The 24,042-nt window shown below is 46.2% G+C and overlaps 1 protein-coding gene across 1 annotated transcript in view; it reads right to left on the bottom strand.

Annotated features, from left to right (window-relative positions):
- The window catches only part of itpr2 (inositol 1,4,5-trisphosphate receptor, type 2), a 308,708-nt gene that overhangs the window by 231,104 nt on the left and 53,562 nt on the right, over positions 1-24,042 (bottom strand). Inside the window, exon 3 of the mRNA XM_059987723.1 lies at positions 6,715-6,827. Within this exon, the coding sequence (XP_059843706.1) occupies positions 6,715-6,827 (113 nt within the window). The remainder of the gene's footprint in view (positions 1-6,714; positions 6,828-24,042) is intronic.

The raw sequence follows: 24,042 nt of genomic DNA on the forward strand, positions 1-24,042 counted from the left end.
TACTCTGACCTGCTGAACTCCTCCAGTATCTGTGATACTCCGACCTGCTGAACTCCCCCAGTTTCTGTGTTACTACGACCTGCTGAACTCCCCCAGTATCTGTGTTATTCCGACCTGCTGAACTCCCCCAGTATCTGTGTTACACTGACCTGCTGAACTCCCCCAATATCTGTGTTACTCTGACCTGCTGAACTCCCCCAGTATCTGTGTTACTCTGACCTGCTGAACTCCCCCAGTATCTGTGTTACTCCGACCTGCTCTACTCCCCCAGTATCTGTGTTACTCTGACCTGCTGAACTCCCCCAGTATCTGTGTTACTCCGACCTGCTGAACTCCCCCAGTATCTGTGTTACTCCGACCTGCTGAACTCCCCCAGTATCTGTGTTACACTGACCTGCTGAACTCCCCCAATATCTGTGTTACTCCGACCTGCTGAACTCCCCCAGTATCTGTGTTACTCCGACCTGCTGAACTCCCCCAGTATCTGTGTTACACTGACCTGCTGAACTCCCCCAGTATCTGTGTTACTACGACCTGCTGAACTCCCCCAGTATCTGTGATACTCCGAACTGCTGAACTCCCCCAGTCTCTGTGTTACTCCGACCTGCTGAACTCCCCCAGTATCTGTGTTACTCTGACCTGCTGAACTCCTCCAGTATCTGTGATACTCCGACCTGCTGAACTCCCCCAGTTTCTGTGTTACTACGACCTGCTGAACTCCCCCAGTATCTGTGTTATTCCGACCTGCTGAACTCCCCCAGTATCTGTGTTACACTGACCTGCTGAACTCCCCCAATATCTGTGTTACTCTGACCTGCTGAACTCCCCCAGTATCTGTGTTACTCTGACCTGCTGAACTCCCCCAGTATCTGTGTTACTCCGACCTGCTCTACTCCCCCAGTATCTGTGTTACTCTGACCTGCTGAACTCCCCCAGTATCTGTGTTACTCCGACCTGCTGAACTCCCCCAGTATCTGTGTTACTCCGACCTGCTGAACTCCCCCAGTATCTGTGTTACACTGACCTGCTGAACTCCCCCAATATCTGTGTTACTCCGACCTGCTGAACTCCCCCAGTATCTGTGTTACTCCGACCTGCTGAACTCCCCCAGTATCTGTGTTACACTGACCTGCTGAACTCCCCCAGTATCTGTGTTACTACGACCTGCTGAACTCCCCCAGTATCTGTGTTACTCAGACCTGCTCTACTCCCCCAGTATCTGTGTTACTCCGACCTGCTGAACTCCTCCAGTATCTGAGTTACTCAGACCTGCTGAACTCCTCCAGTATCTGTGATACTCCGACCTGCTGAACTCCCCCAGTATCTGTGTTACTCCGACCTGCTCTACTCCCCCAGTATCTGTGTTACTCCGACCTGCTGAACTCCCCCAGTATCTGTGTTACTCCGACCTGCTGAACTCCCCCAGTATCTGTGTTACTCTGACCTGCTGAACTCCCCCAGTATCTGTGTTACTCTGACCTGCTGAACACCCCCAGTATCTGTGTTACTCTGACCTGCTGAACACCCCCAGTATCTGTGTAACTTCGACCTGCTGAACTCCCCCAGTATCTGTGTTTCTCCGACCTGCTCTACTCCCCCAGTATCTGTGTTACTCCGACCTGCTGAACTCCTCCAGTATCTGAGTTACTCCGACCTGCTGAACTCCTCCAGTATCTGTGATACTCCGACCTGCTGAACTCCCCCAATATCTGTGTTACTCTGACCTGCTGAACTCCCCCAGTATCTGTGTTACTCCGACCTGCTGATCTCCTCCAGTATCTGAGTTACTCCGACCTGCTGAACTCCTCCAGTATCTGTGATACTCCGACCTGCTGAACTCCCCCAGTATCTGTGTTACTCCGACCTGCTGAACTCCCCCAGTATCTGTGTTACACTGACCTGCTGAACTCCCCCAGTATCTGTGTTACTACGACCTGCTGAACTCCCCCAGTATCTGTGTTACTCAGACCTGCTCTACTCCCCCAGTATCTGTGTTACTCCGACCTGCTGAACTCCTCCAGTATCTGAGTTACTCCGACCTGCTGAACTCCTCCAGTATCTGTGATACTCCGACCTGCTGAACTCCCCCAGTATCTGTGTTACTCCGACCTGCTCTACTCCCCCAGTATCTGTGTTACTCCGACCTGCTGAACTCCCCCAGTATCTGTGTTACTCCGACCTGCTGAACTCCCCCAGTATCTGTGTTACTCTGACCTGCTGAACTCCCCCAGTATCTGTGTTACTCTGACCTGCTGAACACCCCCAGTATCTGTGTTACTCTGACCTGCTGAACACCCCCAGTATCTGTGTAACTTCGACCTGCTGAACTCCCCCAGTATCTGTGTTTCTCCGACCTGCTCTACTCCCCCAGTATCTGTGTTACTCCGACCTGCTGAACTCCTCCAGTATCTGAGTTACTCCGACCTGCTGAACTCCTCCAGTATCTGTGATACTCCGACCTGCTGAACTCCCCCAATATCTGTGTTACTCTGACCTGCTGAACTCCCCCAGTATCTGTGTTACTCCGACCTGCTGATCTCCTCCAGTATCTGAGTTACTCCGACCTGCTGAACTCCTCCAGTATCTGTGATACTCCGACCTGCTGAACTCCCCCAGTATCTGTGTTACTCCGAACTGCTGAACTCCCCCAGTATCTGTGTTACTCCGACCTGCTGAATTCCCCCAGTATCTGTGTTACTCCGACCTGCTGAACACCCCCAGTATCTGTGTAACTTCGACCTGCTGAACTCCCCCAGTATCTGTGTTTCTCCGAACTGCTGAACTCCCCCAGTATCTGTGTTACTCCGACTTGCTGAACTCCCACAGTATCTGTGTTACTCCGACCTGCTGAATTCCCCCAGTATCTGTGTTACTCCGACCTGCTGAACTCCCCCAGTATCTGTGTAACTTCGACCTGCTGAACTCCCCCAGTATCTGTGATACTCCGAACTGCTGAACTCCCCCAGTCTCTGTGTTACTCCGACCTGCTGAACTCCCCCAGTATCTGTGTTACTCTGACCTGCTGAACTCCTCCAGTATCTGTGATACTCCGACCTGCTGAACTCCCCCAGTTTCTGTGTTACTACGACCTGCTGAACTCCCCCAGTATCTGTGTTACTCTGACCTGCTGAACTCCCCCAGTATCTGTGTTACACTGACCTGCTGAACTCCCCCAATATCTGTGTTACTCTGACCTGCTGAACTCCCCCAGAATCTGTGTTACTCCGACCTGCTGAACTCCCCCAGTTTCTGTGTTACTACGACCTGCTGAACTCCCCCAGTATCTGTGTTACTCCGACCTGCTGAACTCCCCCAGTACTTGTGTTACACTGACCTGCTGAACTCCCCCAATATCTGTGTTACTCTGACCTGCTGAACTCCCCCAGTATCTGTGTTACTCCGACTTGCTGAACTCCCCCAGTATCTGTGTTACTCCGACCTGCTGAATTCCCCCAGTATCTGTGTTACTCCGACCTGCTGAACACCCCAAGTATCTGTGTAACTTCGACCTGCTGAACTCCCCCAGTATCTGTGTTTCTCCGAACTGCTGAACTCCCCCAGTATCTGTGTTACTCCGACTTGCTGAACTCCCCCAGTATCTGTGTTACTCCGACCTGCTGAACTCCCCCAGTATCTGTGTTACTCCGACCTGCTGAACTCCCCCAGTATCTGTGTAACTTCGACCTGCTGAACTCCCCCAGTATCTGTGATACTCCGAACTGCTGAACTCCTCCAGTATCTGTGATACTCCGACCTGCTGAACTCCCCCAGTTTCTGTGTTACTACGACCTGCTGAACTCCCCCAGTATCTGTGTTACTCCGACCTGCTGAACTCCCCCAGTATCTGTGTTACACTGACCTGCTGATCTCCCCCAATATCTGTGTTACTCTGACCTGCTGAACTCCCCCAGAATCTGTGTTACTCCGACCTGCTGAACTCCCCCAGTTTCTGTGTTACTACGACCTGCTGAACTCCCCCAGTATCTGTGTTACTCCGACCTGCTGAACTCCCCCAGTACTTGTGTTACACTGACCTGCTGAACTCCCCCAATATCTGTGTTACTCTGACCTGCTGAACTCCCCCAGTATCTGTTTTACTCCGACCTGCTGAACTCCCCCAGTATCTGTGTTACTCTGACCTGCTGAACTCCTCCAGTATCTGAGTTACTCCGACCTGCTGAACTCCTCCAGTATCTGTGATACTCCGACCTGCTGAACTCCCCCAGTATCTGTGTTACTCCGACCTGCTGAACTCCCCCAGTATCTGTGTTACACTGACCTGCTGAACTCCCCCAATATCTGTGTTACTCTGACCTGCTGAACTCCCCCAGTATCTGTGTTACTCCAACCTGTTTTACTCCCCCAGTATCTGTGTTACTCCGACCTGCTGAACTCCTCCAGTATCTGAGTTACTCTGACCTGCTGAACTCCCCCAATATCTGTGTTACTCCGACCTGCTGAACTCCTCCAGTATCTGTGTTACTCCGACCTGCTGAACTCCTCCAGTATCTGATACTCCGACCTGCTGAAGTCCCCCAGTATCTGTGTTACACTGACCTGCTGTACTCCCCCAGTATCTGTGTTACTCTGACCTGCTGAACTCCCCCAGTATCTGTGTTACTATGACCTGCTGAACTCCCCCAGTATCTGTGTTACTCCGACCTGCTGAACTCCCCCAGTATCTGTGTTACTTCGACCTGCTGAACTCCCCCAGTATCTGTGTTACTCCGACCTGCTGAACTCCCCCAGTATCTGTGTTACTACGACCTGCTGAACTCCCCCAGTATCTGTGTTACTCCGACCTGCTGAACTCCCCCAGTATCTGTGTTACTTCGACCTGCTGAACTCCCCCAGTATCTGTGATACTCCGACCTGCTGAACTCCCCCAGTATCTGTGTTACTCCGAACTGCTGAACTCCCCCAGTATCTGTGTAATTTCGACCTGCTGAACTCCCCCAGTATCTGTGATACTCCGACCTGCTGAACTCCCCCAGTATCTGTGTTACTCCAACATGCTGAACTCCCCAGTATCTGTGTAACTTCGACCTGCTGAACTCCCCCAGTATCTGTGTTACTCCGACCTGCTGAACTCCCCCAGTATCTGTGTTACTCTGACCTGCTGAACTCCTCCAGTATCTGTGATACTCCGACCTGCTGAACTCCCCCATTTTCTGTGTTACTCCGACCTGCTGAACTCCTCCAGTATCTGTGTTACACTGACCTGCTGAACTCCCCCAGTATCTGTGTTACTCTGACCTGCTGAACTCCCCCAGTATCTGTGTTACTCCGACCTGCTCTACTCCCCCAGTATCTGTGTTACTCCGACCTGCTGAACACCTCCAGTATCTGAGTTACTCTGACCTGCTGAACTCCTCCAGTATCTGTGATACTCCGACCTGCTGAACTCCCCCAGTATCTGTGTTACACTGACCTGCTGAACTCCCCCAGTATCTGTGTTACACTGACCTGCTGAACTCCCCCAGTATCTGTGTTACTCCGACCTGCTGAACTCCCCCAGTATCTGTGTTACTCCGACCTGCTGAACTCCCCATCTGTGTTACACTGACCTGCTGAACTCCCCCAGTATCTGTGTTACTCTGACCTGCTGAACTCCCCCAGTATCTGTGTTACTCCGACCTGCTGAACTCCCCCAGTATCTGTGTTACTCTGACCTGCTGAACTCCTCCAGTATCTGTGTTACTCCGACCTGCTGAACTCCTCCAGTATCTGTGATACTCCGACCTGCTGAACTCCCCCAGTTTCTGTATTACTACGACCTGCTGAACTCCCCCAGTATCTGTGTTACTCCAAACTGCTGAACTCCCCCATTTTCTGTGTTACTCCGACCTGCTGAACTCCTCCAGTATCTGTGTTACACTGACCTGCTGAACTCCCCCAGTATCTGTGTTACTCCGACCTGCTGAACTCCCCCAGTATCTGTGTTACTCCGACCTGCTGAACTCCCCCAGTATCTGTGTTACTCCGACCTGCTCTACTCCCCCAGTATCTGTGTTACTCTGACCTGCTGAACTCCCCCAGTATCTGTGTTACTCCGACCTGCTCTACTCCCCCAGTATCTGTGTTACTCTGACCTGCTGAACTCCCCCAGTATCTGTGTTACTCCGACCTGCTGAACTCCCCCAGTATCTGTGTTACACCGACCTGCTGAACTCCCCCAGTATCTGTGTTACTCCGACCTGCTGAACTCCCCCAGTATCTGTGTTACTCCGACCTGCTGAACTCCCCCAGTATCTGTGTTACTCCGAACTGTTGAGTTCTTTCAGCATTTTGTTCTTGTTTCAGAGTTCCAGCTTTGTTTCCATACTTTTAATTTCTAAGCTGTTTTCTTTCCCAGTATGCCTGATTCTTTATTGAATTCGGAAAGTTCCTTCTGTAATAATATTTCCAAGCCCTGTAGACCAGATGACAACACTGTTAACCTGATGTGTGTATGTTGTGTAATGCATTGATGTGGATGACTGAGCAACCTCAGGACTGCATCCTCTGGTGACACCAAAAGCACCAGGAGAGGGGCAGCTTATGTATTGAAGGAAATCATTTAATCTTACACTCTGTACCCAATACCACCTGAAGGATCCTCCGAGGCCCAGCTGCCGTTTCGAGCCTGATTGACTGTATAACGGGATTAAAGTGGCAGGAAACATCGTGCAGGTGAAAACACACACATTCTCTGGATAAAATATGTATGGGTACCTGCAGCTTCTTCAGCAACGCAGCTTCGGTGTTGCCCTGCTTGGACTGTTTGGCTTTCCAGAACTGCTTCTGTGCTGAGTAACGGTTCATAGGGCATACCTTGAAAAGGCAGTCTGGTATGAAGCAAACAGAGAGATGGTCACAAACTGAAAGAGAGAAATCCTGACAGCCTGGCTTCAAAATCCAATTGCACAGTGGCTGAGGTCATCATGCCTCTGCAAGATAGAGAAGCAGGCAGGAAAAATTATTGCGGGCACTCCCCACCCAGCAAACTAACTTGTCAAAAAGCTCACTTCTGGAAAGCACAAAGGTCTATTCAAACAAAATCTTCCTGCCATCTTAAAAGTTTCTTCCCCCAAGCAGTTAATCTGATCAACCATTCTAGTTAGCTCCCCCACCCTCATCGCGGCCCTGTAAACCTTTAAACCACTTTGTACAGAGCTGTTAACAGTGTGATACATTCTAGTGTTTATGTATTCATGCACACTTCTATTCTTTAACCACGAACTTGACTTTTCTATAATTCTTTGTTCTTACAATAGTTGACTCTTGTTGTTTTGCATTGCATGTTGCACCCTGACCAACATACCACAGCAAATTCCTGAGGCATGTATCGTACAAGGCACATAAAGTTATTGCTTGATCCTTATTCTCATGAGTTCCATGAATTTGTGTGTTTTAAACCAGTGTGGATGACTGGCATAAGAATGTAAGAAAATAGGAGTGGGAGTAGGCCATTTGGTCTCTTAAGTCTGTCCTTTTATTTAACATGACCTGCCCTGGGCCTTAATCCCACCTTTGTGCCAATTGTGCATAGACGGCGATTCTCAAAACTTTCAGAAATCTATTCACTTTCTCTTTAAGCACCCTGAGCACTGTCCTCCAGGGTGTAGAATTATATCCTCTACAAGAAGGAGTTTCCAAACAGCTCAGTTAGAAATGATAAGCTCCTTAATCTTGTTACTAAAGGCATTCGACAAGGTCCTTACCTACCCTTTTCTGGCAAAGGCATACTTGGAAACTGGGAGGCCTTCAAAAACTGAATTGTAAGAATATAATGCTGGTATATAACTGACCGAATGGAAGATAAGGATAACAAGTGTTGGGTATCCTAGTTTTCAAGAGATATTGAGGCCCGGGTTAAGAGAAAAAAGGAGGTGCATAGCAGGTGTAGGCAGGTAGGAACAAATGAGGTTCTTATGGAGTACAAGAAACATAAGAGAACACTTAAGGAAATCAGGAAGGCTAAAAGAAGGCGTGAGGTTGCTCTAGTAGACAAGGTGAAGGAAAATCCTAAGGGATTCTACAGATATGTTAAAAGCAAAAGAATTGTAAGGGACAAGATCAGTCCTCAGCTGTGGGAAAGTTATTGGAAGGTATTCTTAAGGACCAGATATATAAGTGTTTGGATAGACACGGAAGATCAGAATGGTAATGCATGTTGGAGCCAACACTGATTGGGAAGATCTTAAATACATTCTTTGCATCTGTATTTACTTAGGTAAAAGATACAGAGTCTATAGAAATGAGGCAAAGCAGCATCAAATTTATGGACAGTACACAGATTACAGAAGAGGAGGTGTTTGCAAATCAGGATGAGTAAATCCCCAGGGCTTGACAAGGTGCTCCCTCAGACCCTACAGGAGACAAGAAGAGAGCATGTCCCAAGTGGTGTTTTGTCCCTTTAAGAGCTGGCTTCAGCGATCACATCTGTTGGGCTGCTGGCTGACAGCTGCAAGAACCTGCAAAGTGCTACAGGAAAAATGCCACTCGGCTGGAAAGAGTCCAGAGACGACTTACGAGGACGATAATGGACTGAGTTATGGGGAGAGGTTACGACCTTCCCTTTGGAGCACAGGAGAATGAGGGCTCATCATATTGTGTATACAATCATTAGGGGGCAGAGATAGGGTGGATGAACAGCCTTTTACCCACTGTTGGGGAATCAAAATCTAGAGGGCACAGGTGTGAGGCGTGAGGGGAGAGAATTAATAAAAAACATGAGAGGCAACTTTTTCACCCAGAGCAAGGTGCATACTTGGAACGAACTGCCAGAGGAAGCGGTTGAGGAAGGTACATCAACGACACTTAAAAGCTTCTTGGACTGGAAAAGGCTTAGAGGGATATGACCAAACATGGGCAAATGGGACTAGCTTAGATGGGATTTTTGATAGTATTGACTTGTTGGGCTGAAGGGCCAGTTCCCATCCTGCGTGACCTTTAACAAGCTGAGGGCTGTTGCAGTAGGCACAGCAAACAGGTCCCTACATTATGCATTTGGGTTTCACTCATAAACTTGCAAAGCTATTTATTAGTTACAATAGAACTGTAACAAGCGTTATATTTTGGCAACACTTTCAATGCTTTTAGCAAAACGACCTTGTAAAACACTACAGAAGTTAAGCTTTTCTTGATTCCAGTTGCCACAAGGTTTTATCAGCCACATTAAATGACTGGAGGTTGCTATATCTTATCAGTAAGGGTGGAATTTTTCCAGTACTGTGGCCCTGAACAAAACTGCAGACCATCTGCTTGCAGCCACCTATTAAATGGAGATTTTGCACTTAATAGACTGAATATACTCTGCCCACCAGAACCACGCTGGGTCCTACTAGAGCAATCTCATTATATCCCCCCTTCCCTCACACACCCATCAAATTCCCTGTCATTTCGTTGTGACTCCCAGACACTGGGATGTCAGTGGGCAATTAACCTGCCTTTGAGATGCTGGAGGAAATTGGAACAACCCGAGGAAATTCACATAGTCGCGGTGAGAACAGTCCACAGCTAGAGAGCACCGCAAGTCGGCAACGAACCTGGGTCCCTGCAGCTGTGAGACAGCACAACCTGCCGTATCAGGCTGCCAACCGTGTCTCAAATCACTGATTCTGTGCTAACAATACCACTCTTCCTCTGACACAGCCAAATGTCTGGGCAAGTGGGTCCTGAAAAGCTAGCTTGTTCACGTGTTTGCAAGCGATAGTTAATGTTTTCACTTCCAGGCAGTTAGTGCATGATTGAATACATCCACAAAAAGCACAGCCACAAGAAAGTTTCAGCAGCTAAGTCACAGGGAAAGGTTGAACAAGTTAGGTCTTTATTCTTTGGAGTGTAGAAGGTTGAGGGGGGACTTGATAGAGGTATTTAAAATTATGAGGGGGATAGATAGAGTTGATGTGGATAGGCTTTTTCCATTGAGAGTAGGGGAGATCCAAACAAGAGGACGTGAGTTGAGAGTTAGGGGGCAAAAGTTTAGGGGTAACATGAGGGGGAATTTCTTTACTCAGAGAGTGGTAGCTGTGTGGAATGAGCTTCCAGTAGAAGTGGTAGAGGCAGGTTCAATATTGTCATTTAAAAAAAATTGGACAGGAAAGGAGTGGAGGGTTATGGGCTGAGCGCAGGTCGGTGGAACTAGGTGAGAGTAAGTGTTCGGCACGGACTAGGAGGGTTAAAGCAGCATCCATCATCAAAGACCCCACCTCCAACAAACCCACGGTCTCTTCTCACTTCTGCCATCGGGCAGGAGGTACAGGAGCCTTAGATCCCACATCCTCAGGCACTTGAACTGGTGAGGATAACTTCACTCACCTCAACTCTGAACTGATTCCACAACCAATGGACTCACTAAAAAGGGCTCTATGACTCATGTTCTCAGATAATATTTATTAATTTATCTTCCTTTGCACAAAGTGGTTATTTACCAGCCTTTCTTTGTCTGCAGTTTTTCACTGATTCTATTATAGTTCTTTATTTTCCCATGAATGCCTACAAGAAAATGAATTTCAAGATTGCATATTGTGATATAGATCTACTTTAATAATAAATTTTCCTTGAACTTTGAACCCTAACTGAGTCTTTTACTGCGGTTAAAGTTAAGCTATCACAAATTGTGATCTTTGGTACAAAAACACATTCCACCCAAAATATCCAGATATTCTCAGTGTTGGCACTATTGCTTTATTCTGTAGTTGTTTTTAAAAAAATCAAGGTTAAAAATATTGACCTTTTAGAAAGGACAGTAAGTAAATGGTATAAATAACTGGACAATGAAGACAAAATCTAAGAAATTTAATTAAAGAAGTGTAGGTGGTCTGGCACAATCCTCTCTGATTTGAGCTGATGCAAATGATGTGTTTCACTGCATGTTTCTATATACATGAGATAAATAAAGCTAAAGTTTTTCATCTCTGAAATGATGGTGCTGTGTGATTATACTCCATTGACCTCTTTGAAGGGCTTTAATGTAAAATATCTCAGTCACAATTTGAATAATTCTCAGTGAGATGACATGATTCAATCTCTCCTCAAGTGTTGGGTTTATTTGATCAGATAAAGGAAGCCAACAAGTCAGTTCAGATACAAGCCCAGCAGATTAGAAGGTGCATTACTAGTGTTAAAGTGGGGTGCGTGAGTCACCCTTGTTTGTCAAATGTGCGGTAGTTGGGTTTTAGGTTTCCTTCTCTATCACAAAGCTGATATTGGCACTTGTCTCTTGATCTATAGCAGGGCTTTCCAGCATTTATTATTCCATGGACTCCTAACTTTAACCAAGAGACCTGTGGACCCCAGGCTGGAAGTCCCTGATCACAGAGCTGCTGACATTAAGCCAAGCAGCTATGATCTCAAAGTGCTTAACATTGCATCCAGCAATACGAATCTCTCAAGATCTAACCTGGGCCCGACATGTTGATACAATTACAAATAATACATGCCAGAGGCTTTATTTCACCAAAGACTGGTCAATTTCCATGGATTTTGACTGGTTGCATCACTGTCTGGTATGTAAGTGCCACTGAATAGGATCAGAAAAAGATGCAGAGTTGTAAACTCAGCCAGCTCCATCATGGGCACCAGCTCCCCAGTCATCAGGAACATCCGAAAAGGTGATGCCTGAAGAAAGTGGCACCCATCATTAGGGGCATTTACCATCCAGGACATATCCTCTTCAAAGTTCAAACTACATTATTATCAATCTATACGTTCAGCCTTGAGATTCATCTCCTTACAGACAGACACAAATCAAAGAAATCTCTAAAGAGAGAAAGAGAAATCGTGCAATTAATAAAAGCAAGCAAATAGTATTTAGAACAAAAGTGACATGAAGCCCGGAGCAGGCCACAGCCTCGGCCTTGGTTCACCACAGAGCCCAGTAAGTTTCTCATTACTATTATCAGGAAGGAAGTACAGGAGCCTGAAGACGTTGTTGCAGAGAAAACCTTCCAGTCAGTAACCTGAGGCTTGGTCAGTCTTCTGAGCTGCAAGGCCCATTTCAGAGAAGCACAAGTGATCTTGCATAATTCTGTGTGTTGTCTGTACCTACATGCCAGTGATGCCTCTACAAGCAAGTTTTTCATTGTATTTCCACCTCACCACACTTGTTCACATGACAATAAACCATGAACTGAGTTGTCCACAATCTGAACAATACTTAACTCTCAACAATTGTCTAACTATCTATTCACTTTCCATCATCAAAGAACCCCACCGTCCAGGCCAGGCTCTCTTCTCTCTGCTGCCATTGTGCAGGAGATTCATGAGTCTTAGGGCCCACACCACCAGGTTTGGAACAGTTATGACCCTACAACCATCAGACTCCTGAACCAGCGTGGAGAACCTTACTCAGCACAACTCTGAACTAATTCCACAACCTACAGGCTCACCTTCAAGCCTCTTCAACTCATGTTCTCATGGTATTTTTTTTTGCACAATTCCTTTTCTGTTACACATTGGTTGTTTGTTGGTCAAGGCTGGTCAGGAGGGGCAATCAGAAAACACACATCAGCCTTCGTAGAGGGGTTAACAGTTGAAAGAGTGAGCAATTTTCACATTCCTGGGCATCAGCGTCTCAGGGGATCTATTGTGGGCCCACCGCATTGTTGCAGTCACAAACGCATCCAGTGGCTCTAATTCATTAGGTGATTTGGTATGTCACTGAAGACTCCAGCAGACTCCACAGAGTTACCATGGAGAGCATTCTTTATTTAGTTATTTATTGAAATACAGTGTGGAATAGGCCCTTCTTGCCCTTTCAATCCCGCCACCAAGCGATCCCCGCCACCAAGCGATCCCCGCCACCAAGCGATCCCCGCCACCAAGCGATCCCCGGATTTAATCCAAGCGATCCCCGCCACCAAGCGATCCCCGCCACCAAGCGATCCCCGGATTTAATCCAAGCGATCCCCGCCACCAAGCGATCCCCGCCACCAAGCGATCCCCGCCACCAAGCGATCCCCGGATTTAATCCAAGCGATCCCCGCCACCAAGCGATCCCCGCCACCAAGCGATCCCCGGATTTAATCCAAGCGATCCCCACCACCAAGCGATCCCCGCCACCAAGCGATCCCCGCCACCAAGCGATCCCCGGATTTAATCCAAGCGATCCCCGCCACCAAGCGATCCCCGCCACCAAGCGATCCCCGGATTTAATCCAAGCCTAATCATGGGACAATTTACAATGACCAATTAACCTGCCACCTTTGGACTGTGGGAGGAAACCCACACAGTCATGGGGAGAACATACGAACTCCTTACAGGCAGTGGCAGGAATTGAACCTGGGTCGCAGGTACTGTAAAGCGTTGTGCTAACCACTATGCTACCATGCCGTCTTAGAAAATAACCATCAATGCCAAAACCAGTTTCAACTCCCCTTCTGTGCCAATTCCTGGATCATTCACATATTGTCCCATCTCTACCTTAAGTATAGCTAATGATCTGCACACTCAGGGACAGAGAACTCTGGAGATTTACCCCTTTCTGAGAGGTGAAGATGGAAAAGATGACAGAGTAGACTGCTTTCTCACAGTCACAGGCACTTGGGGCTGAATGGCCTCTCTGTTGTATCCCAGTGTGATCCCATTTTGTGCTGCTGGCCTTGATCTAACATGACAGCTCCTCAACTCTGCTTCCCCAGTTTGTTCCCTGCAGCAGCATTTGTCGGTAGCCTCAGGATATGCAATGGGGAACTCCTTTCTCATTAGTAAGCCAGATCTTTACTTTTGGTAGCCTAAGAGATTCTGCAGGTGCTGGAAATCCAGAGCAATACACACCAAATGCTGTTGGAACCCGGCAAGTCAGGCAGCCAACATTTTGGGCCAAAAAGATTATCTACTTTGGGTCTTTTGTTTTTAAACAGCCTTTCTATCACACCAGTTCAGGAGCCTGATGGTCGTGGGTAATAACTGTTCCTGTACTTAGTGCTGGCGGCTAATACTGGGGATGAGGGTTTGTCCTTTTAAGAAAGGGCAGTTGGGTCTGTATTACTTGGGATTTCAAAGGATAAGGTGTAACCTTATTGTAATGTAAAAAGACTTAAAGAGGGCTTGACAGGATAAATGGTGTGCTTTTCTCAAATGGGGGTGTATCAAATAAAAAATAGCTACAAAATAAGGGGACGTTCATTAAAACCAACGACTCTATAAATGTCTTTGCCTACAGGGTAGTGAATCTCTGTAATTCCCCACCCTCCGAGGGTGTGGGGGTCAGATTATTAGATCTACTTCTGTTGGGGATAGGAGTTGAGGCCAGTAAGGGTCTAATGGTTAGCGTGACACTATTGCAGCTCGGGGAGAAGTTCAGACTTCAATTCTAACGCCTTCTGTGAGGAGTTTGGGTGTTTTCCCCATGACCACAGAGAGAATGGGCATTCTACCTGCATGCATCATGATTTGGTATAGCAGCCGCTCTGTACGTGAGGAATGGAGGCTGCAGAGAGTTGTGGACACATGAGAGAAACCAGCCTCTCTTTCATGGGCTCGGTCTGTACTTGTTTTTGTCTCAGTGAAGCAGCCAGCATGATCAAAGACCGCACTCACCCTGAACGTTCTTTCTTCTCTCTCCCTTTGGGCAGAAGATACAGAAGCCTGAAAGCACGTACCACCAAATTCAAGGGCAGCTTCTGTCCCACTGTTACTAAACCTGTTAATGGACCTCCAGTACAAGATGCACTCCTGACTCTCACAGTCTACCTCATTATGATCTTTCCCTGTCGCTATTACACTTTATTCTGCATTCCATTAATTTACCTTATTCTATCAGGGGTTCCCATCCTGGGATCCACAGACCCCTCAGTTAATGGTAAGGGTCCATGGCTTAAAAAGGCTGGGGACTCTGCTCAATGCACTGAGTAATGAATTGGTCCTTATGAACAGTATGTGACACAGTCGTTTCACTGTGATAATGTGACGATACTCTATAAAGATAAGCTTCATGTTTTACAGTCAACCTGTGCAAATTCCTAACTTGCTACAAGCAACAAAAGCAAGGCTCCAGTCCTTAATGCTACCTTGTTTCTGTACAGCATACAGTCTGCATACATGTTCATGCATTAGGAATTCGCTGTGTTGTGTTGGTCAGGGGGCAGCGTGCAATGAAAAACACCATTCGACAATTATACAGAAAAAGAACTATATAAAAATAAAGTTGGAGCTACTGATCTGGAATAAAATGTGCACAAATACATACCAGCGTGTATTTACAATGGAAGCAGCATTATAAAGTGTTTAAATTGCAGTGACTGAGGTACTAGATAGAGGAGAGCACGGGGTTAACTAGAGTGGTTGATCAGATTGACTGCATGGGGAAAGAAACTTAAGGTAGTGTTAAGTTTTTGTTTTAATAGCCCTGTAATGCTTTCCAGAAGAGAGCTTTAGGAAAAGGCAGTTTGTAGGGTGGACACAAAGTCCACAAAGACTTCTCTGGCCTGCTTCTTGATTAAACACAGGGAAGAACTCTGCCAGTATTGCCATCTTCTACATGTACCTGAGATGTAAGTGGGCAGATGGGTTTAACGACACCCACGGGCTTGGCCTAGGATCCTGTGTTCAAGCCCAGTCGATCAGAGCCCGAAGTGAGATGGACATTGACTGAGCCACTGAAGGAGTCCAAAACTTTCTCTATTGGCTTAACGATATCACCTCAAGATAAGATTCTCAGCTACCTCTGTCAGCTGTAACAGTGATGGCAAACTGACTATAAATGCACAGAAGATAACAAAAAACAAAGATACATGCCATGATACGCCCAACACCTTCACCACAATGGATACGTCACTGCTGTTTCTCACTCACACTCATGAAGTGCACAGCTCCTTTCTACAGCCTCTAAAATTAAGTTGTTCAAACCAAGTGATAAAGCATGGCCATAAAGACCATAAGATATAGAAGCTGAGATTGGGCCATTTGGCCCATCACACCTACCCTACCATTTAATCATGGCTGATTTCTTTCTCAACCTCACTCTCCTGCCTTCTCTTTCTAATCCTTAAACCCCTTAGTCATCAAGAACCTATAATTCGCTGCCTCACACACACTCAATGACCTAAACTTCACATACCTCTCTGGCAATGAATTCCACAGATTCACCACTGTCTCACTGAAGAAATTCCTGCTCATCTCAGCCCCAAAGATAAATCCCTTTATTCTAAATCTGTGCCCTCAGATCCCTGGATCTCCATACCCACTCTATCCAGGACTTTCAACGAGGTTCCACTCTCATCCTGACCATACACAATAATCTGGAGAGGGAATCTGAGATGACATTACAGATAGATGACCTGAGGTCATCACTGGCCCCATCGGACACAAAGAGCAACAACCATAATTACTAAATTCAGCATTGAACCCCACCCGGAGCTGCAACTCGTCTGGGTGGAAGATGAAACCCTGTTCCTCAGGCTTCCATTGGGACAGGAGAGGAGATCAAACTGGGATTGGGGCAGAGACCTGAAGTGACAGGCAGCTGGAAGTGCAGTGAAGGAGGTGCTCTGCAATTTCAAAAGCAAGCACGAGGAAATCTGCAGATGCTGGAAATTCAAGCAACGCACGCACCAGCATTTTGTGTGTGTTGCTCTGCAATTTCAGTTTGGTTCCTGCGTGTAGTGGAGATCACGCTGACTGTCGTGCGCTGGACAGCTGAGTCAGTTCAACACTGGCTGAAGGCAAGGCCAAATGCCAACCCGAGGAACTGTACCTCATCTTCTTCCTGAGTAATCAACAACTCACCAGGATCAAACTGCACTCCCCCATCTCAGGTAACCTGCACCCCTGTTTTTCCTTTCTCTCTCCCTCTGATCCACCTGGTCTTCTCACACACCTGACCTTCGTAATCCCTTCCCATCCCCTACCTAATTCCATCTGTCTACCACCCCTACACCACTGCTCCCTCTAAGTTGTGTGGGAGCGCGGCCACACAGAAGCTGAAACGCTCCCGTGCACATAGCCTTCGTTGCTGTACGGCTGGAAATGTTTTATTTAATGTTGATACGATTTTGAAATTATGTTAATATAATAATGAAATCTATGTTAATATAATTGCAAAATACCCTGTAATTAATCCAGTTTTTAATCTTTCTTTCTAAATCTTTTTATTAATATTAGTAATATGGACAGAATACAGATGATATATTGATAAAGAAATTACCAACATACACATTCCATTACATATGAAAAAAAAACATACATAATAGTTACAATATAAATGAGTTTACCAAGACATAAGCCATAAGATATATATCTGGACATAGTAAATCTAAATATTTCATAATGTATAATATAAAAAAAACAGAAAAAAGAAAGAAAAAAAAAATTTATATAATGCAAAACTAACTAATCTAATAACTATAACTAATAAGTAATATAAAAGAAAAAAAAAACAAACAAAAGAGAAGGAACAAAAAAAGTGGGCTGTTTATAATATCTCACAAAAATAAGTATTCATCAATGCCGTCACTTCCGGTCCTCTCAAATTAATCTAAATATTCATAGTCTGCATATTATATAAAAAAAAACATTTAAGGAGCCATGCAGTTTTGAGGTGGTGTAGGAATCTCCTGCTCAGAGCAATGGCTGGTCCACACAGAGGGAACAGTGGCCTACATTCAGCCCTCCCTCCCTGCACCGTGCCCAGCGTCCCTTACACGGTTCCACACATCACCTTCCTTTTCTATCAGATTCTGTAACCTGCAGCCCTCTGTTGTTTCCACCAATCACGGCCCAGCACGCTATTGCTATTCCCACCCCTCCCTCCATCAATTCCTCGCGACCTGGCTCCACCAATCACATGCCAGTCCTCTCCCTCACCTCATCACACTCTCAGCCTGAAGCAGGGTTGTGACCAGAAACACTACCCCTTTCCCCCCAGTTCCCAAAACCAGCAGCCTCCTGCCTCTCCCCGGATCCCTGCTTCCCTGTAAGGACTGCTTTTGTACATGGATGCCGGGAAGGCCAGCTGTTGCACTGGAAGGCGCTGTGAGAAGGGGGCAGGTTGTTGGAGAGAGCTGAGCGAACCAGGTGGATGAAGGGAAGTCTGTCCTTCCCACTTGGAAACACACCCGGAAGACGGAAGCCTCATCCATGAAAGATTCCCAATCGCAATGCCTTCAGCAAGACCTTGCACTTATTTAGCTCCACTGGGAGTGTAAAGTAGCCAGAGGTATGATCAGACAATGAACTGTAGACTAATCCAGTACAAAACCTGCCCAACTCACTCGTGAAAACCCAAGGTGCCCATCTGAGCTCGTCCCATTTGCCTACATCTGGCCCTTGTCCCTCCTATCCAAATACCTATACTAAAGCACTAGATCCTTTCTCTTTTAAATATCGTTAATCTGCTTGCCTCATCCACTTCCTCTGGCAGCATGTCCCAAATACTCACCAGAAGATTTGTCCCTCAAGTCCCTTCTAAGTTTCATCACGTTTTCAATATTTATTGCTTATTTGTTATTACTATTTCTTTTCTTTTTCTTTCTGTATTTGCGCAGTTTTGCACATTGGTTGTTTGCCCGTCCCGGAAGAGTGTGGTCTATCAAAGTACGTTTATTATCAAAGTCTGTACACTTAATACAAGCTTGCGACTTGTCTCCTTACAGACAGCCACAAAACAAAGAAACCGAAAAGAACCCATTACTTGCCAGGGAGAGAGGTGGGGGAACCTCAGTTGGAGGGAAGAGGGGTGTGGAGGTTAGGGTTAGGGGTAGGGTTGGGTGATGGAGGAGAAGGCCTCCAAGCAGGTAGGGAGGGGGGTACGTGGTTAGAGTTAGGAATAAGGGTTTAGGCTGGCGGAGATAGGGTTGGGGAGCTTAGGGTTAGGGTGAGGGGGTGAGGGGGAGAGTGGGAGAGAGCGGGAGAACTGGAGAGAGGGAGAGGAGAGGGGGAGGGGAGGGAGAGAGAGAGAGAGAGGGAGAGAGAGAGAGAGAGAGAGAGAGAGTGAGAGAATGTGGAGATTGAAAGGAGGTGGACCTGGTGCAGGATGACAGAGAGGAATTCACAAATGGCAAATGGGCAGAGAGGGAAGGAGGGAATTGGCAGAGAGAGAGAGTGATTCTTGAGATGTGGGGGGTACCTGGCGGGGAGGGAGGGCTGTGGATGTTAGCATAAGGAGAAATGTTGAGAGATGGTGAAGGCTGCCTGTCAGGGCAAGAGGGGTGTACGTGGTTAGGGTTAGGATTAGGGTTAGGGTTAGGGTTAGGGTTGGGGGCTAGGCTGGAAGAGATAGGGATGGGGAGTTCAGTGTTAGGGTTAGGATTAGGATTAGGGTTTAGGGTGAGAAACAGACAGGCAGAGACAAAGAGAGAGAGACTTTATCTTGTTCTTTCACTCTGGTTATTTATTGCTGTTTATTTATATCTGCATTTGCACAGTTTGTTGTCCATTGATCCTGTTTACAGTTACTGTTCTGTAGATTTGCTAAGTATGCCTGCAGAAATAGAATGTCAGGATTGCATGTGGTGACGTGTGTACTCTGATAATAAAATTTACTTTGAACTTTGAACTTTAGAGCTCCTCCATGTGTGTTGCTCTGGATTTCCAGCATCTGCAGAATCTCTTGTGATACTGATGTTATAACTCAGTTGCATTAATGTTTAAAAATAAGGCTGAAGATTAATCAGTATCTAAGCATGGCAAGCTCAAGGTCATAACTATTTCCTTCAGTAGCTTTGATGATCTTAGTTACTGTGGTCTCTTTATCTCTCAGCACTTTAAAGGAAATGGGACACCGAATGGCAGGCAGGACAGAGGTAGCAAGCCTGCAGTGTTGTCACAGCCGAGGTCTCCCCCTTCTCAGTGCAGTCACTGTACTACCTGCTCCGCCTCCGGCCTGCTTATGGGTCGCCACACTTCCCCCACGACAACTGTGAGCACACTTCAGACAGCACTTCTGTCACACACCCATGGGACACACTGCGGTTGTGGAGGGGACTGCAAATAGGCATAAACACAGGCTCTTTCAGTACATAGTGAGCAGCAACGAAAGCAGTGAGCAGAGAGCCAACCGAGTTTTAATAAATCTGGAAACAATGCTTCCCGAATAAACAAAACTGAAACCAAAAGCAGCAGGCAAAAGGGTGGGGCTCACGCTTCAAGCAACAGCTTTATGTTCCAGTCCGTGGCTAACGATGAACTACGTGGTAAATCAAGCAGTGAGAATGTTCAGGTTTCTTGTCATTCATCTGGAAGGGAGAGGAGCCTGACGCCCCACACTCATTGTTTTAGCAACAGCTTCTTCCCCTCTGCCATCAGATTTCTGAACAGACAATGGACCAACACATGAACACTACCTCGCTGTTTTGCTCCACTTTATTTGTATTTTATGTATTTCTTTAAAAAATTATAATTCTTTTATGTATTGCGGTGTACTGCTGCCACAAAATAAAATTCATGACATATGCGTGTGATGACAAGCCCGGTTCTGATTCGGATTCTCATCCAGTTGAAGCACTTCCAGGTATTTGCCCCTGTTGATCATCCCAAATCTTAAACACAAGAGATTCTGCAGGTGCTGGAAATCCAGATCAACACACAAAATGCTGGAGGAACTCAGCAAGTCAGGCAGCATCTATGGAAAGGAATAAACAGTTGATGGTTTGGGTCCTGAAGAAGGGTTTCAGCCTAAAACGTTGACTGATTATCCCCTTCCATTGATGCTGCCTGACCTGCTAAATTCCTCCTGCATTTTGTATACAGTTGTGAAGTTAGTTGATTTGCAGCAGCAGTACAGTTCAAAACATAAAAACTATTTTAAGTTACACAAACTAAATATTAAACTAGAGAGAGAGAGAGAGAGAGAAAACTGCTAATTGCATTAAACAGACACATCAAATACCAATAAGCAGTGTCAAACCACAGGATTTCTCTTGACTTGTCCTTGCATAGGTAACAGCTGCCCGAAAGTTACCGCTGCTCGGCTGCAGACAGTGCAGTGCAGGTGGAAAGCATGCAGGGGGAAATGTATGAACTGCTCTGTGGAGCAGCAAATGCACGGGTGCAGCGAGATCCTTGTGCAGAGAAGTTCCAGGCCACATTTCAACCATCTGCAGATGTGTACGTACCACGGTCAAGGCCAGACAAGTGTTGGATGTAAGCTGCAAACTCCACTGTCTGAGCAGCATACGTTCCTCAATCAACAACATCAGAACTTTAGAACATCGAACATAGAACATTTCAGCACAGTTCAGGCTCTTTGGCTCATGATGTTATGCTGACTTTTTAACCTGCTCTAAGCCTTCCCTCCTACAGAGCCCTATAAATGTGTGGGTGAGAATTTGATGGGCTGAAGGGCCTATTTCTTTCTGTGGCTCTTGGGACAATGGAACCCTGTACAAGGATATATGGTCTAGTTGCCCAGCTTCTCCTGGGGGAGAGTATATTGAGGTCTTCTGGCAGGAAAGTTATTGTGGAGGTTGTTCAGGGAGCACCTGCATGGGGCTCTGGATAGGTTACTCCCATTGAGAAAAGGAAAAGATGGTAGGGTGAAGGAACTATGGTCGACAAGGCTTCTGGTAAGATGGTGGTGTGTGTGGGGTCACAGCGGCTTCTCCAGCTGCACCTTCAACAAGAGGTGCAAATGTGTTCCTTAAACATTATTTTTCTCGTTGCAAGACTCTCTTCATACTGCCAGTCTGGTTCATTGGTGAAACTGATGGGGAGGGAGGTACATGGCCTTGGGCCTTGGTTATTGTGTGGGCCAGGTCGCCATGCCACAGATTCGCCTGCTAAGCCGCCCAGGGAGGAGTCACTGGATGAGGTGCAGGAGGGAACAAAGACACACCAGGCGTACAGGGATCCATGCTGGGTTGAGGACTGGGCCCTGCAGGCCTGCTCTCCAGTGTTCACTCTCTGGAAGACAAATTGGATCGCTTTCATCTGAGATGAGGAACTGCTGCGTGCCTGTTCTTGCAGAGAAGTGGTTCCAAGATCAAATCTCATGTACTATCAATCTTTAGGCCATGCCACTCAGGGACTTGTGCTAATATTATTTTGTAACTGCAAGTGCTATCGTAACAATACATGCAGTCCGCTGTGTGTGACTGTATGATTGTGTTTTGCAACTTACCCTGGAGGAACGCTGCTTCGTTCAGCTGTGTGGTTGAATGACAATTCAATTTGAACTTGAAATTAAACTGTGGCTGACAACTGTGTTCCTGTTGCACCTTCTGGGATACTTTGGTCAGTTCTTGAAATATCCCAGCTCTCTATGGTACAGTATACAGTACTCAGTGTACAGTACAATACACAGTACCCAGTATACAATACAGTATACTGTACTCAGTGTACAGTACAGTATATAGTGCTCAGTGCACAGGAAGTACAGTATACAGTAATGTATAGTACAATACAGTACTCAGTGTACAGTACAGTATACAGTGCTCAGTGCACAGGAAGTACAGTATACAGTACAGTACAAAATACAGTACTCAGTGTACAGTATACAGTGCTCAGTGCACAGGAAGTACAGTATACAGTAGTGTATAGTACAATACAGTATACAGTACAATATACAGTACTCAGTGCACAGGAAGTACAGTATACAGTAGTGTATAGTACAATACAGTATACAGTACAATATACAGTACTCAGTGTACAGTACAGTATACAGTGCTCAGTGCACAGGAAGTACAGTACACAGTAGTGTATAGTGCAATACAGTATACAGTACAGTACAGTATACAATACTCAGTGCACAGGAAGTACAGTATACAGTAGTGTATAGTACAATACAGTATACAGTACAATATACAGTACTCAGTGTACAGTACAGTATACAGTGCTCAGTGCACAGGAAGTACAGTACACTGTAGTGTATAGTGCAATACAGTATACAGTACAGTACAGTATACAGTACTCAGTGCACAGGAAGTACAGTATACAGTACAGTACAATAAACAGTACTCAGTGTACAGTACAGTATACAGTGCAGTGCACAGGAAGTACAGTACACAGTAGTGTATAGTACAATACAGTATACAGTACTCAGTGCACAGGAAGTACAGTATACAGTAATGTATAGTACAATACAGTATACAGTACAATATACAGTACTCAGTGTACAGTACAGTATACAGTGCTCAGTGCACAGGAAGTACAGTACACAGTAGTGTATAGTACAATACAGTATACAGTACTCAGTGCACAGGAAGTACAGTATACAGTAGTGTATAGTACAATACAGTATACAGTATAATATACAGTACTCAGTGTACAGTACAGTATACAGTGCTCAGTGCACAGGAAGTACAGTACACAGTAGTGTATAGTACAATACAGTATACAGTACAGTGCACAGGAAGTACAGTATACAGTACTCAGTGCTGTCCTCATTAGAAGGGCCAAGCATCTGTCAGCCCTAAACAGTGACACTGAGCTGCTATTTTGATTCAGTCACCCACTCTCTGTCTGACCTCTCTCCCTGCCAAATCCTGCTCACTGTAAACTTGGGGGACAACACTTCATCTGCCCATCACCCACACTTCACAAGCAGACTCTCTGATCCAGATCACAGGTTCTGGGGTACCCACAGCTGGTGGAGACCCACCACCCTGAAGATCTTCCATCCTCTGGTGTTCCTTTCTCTTCGCTTTTGTGTAGCCTCAACAAAATCATAACCATTGAATTAGTTCTGTTTTCCATCCCATCATTAACTTTCCCTTTAAATCAATCGTCCCTCTGTTTCCGCCCCTCCATATTCCCCGCCTCTGCACTTGCTTAAATCTAGTTACATTTCCATATTTTGCCAGCTCTAGTGAAACTTTGTCAGCCTGAAACTTAACATTTGTACATTTCTCCCCGGTTGCTTATTAAAGTTATCCCTGTGATGTCAATGGAGGGGTGAACATTAATCAGGCTAGCAGTGAGACACTCCTGTTCTGTGTTGGGTTTATCCCATCAGTTTGAGAGGGTTTTAGGTTGGCCACGACTAGGGCACTCTTAGATTGGAGGAACTACGCATCAAATTCTATCAGGCTAGCCTCCAACCTGATGGCAGGATCATCGATTTCTCTAACTTCCAGTAATTTCTCCCTCCTCACCCTCCTCCCTCTTTCCATTATTCATTCT

The sequence above is a fragment of the Hypanus sabinus genome, chromosome 13, assembly GCF_030144855.1.
Source record: "Hypanus sabinus isolate sHypSab1 chromosome 13, sHypSab1.hap1, whole genome shotgun sequence".
Taxonomy (NCBI): Eukaryota; Metazoa; Chordata; class Chondrichthyes; order Myliobatiformes; family Dasyatidae; genus Hypanus; species Hypanus sabinus.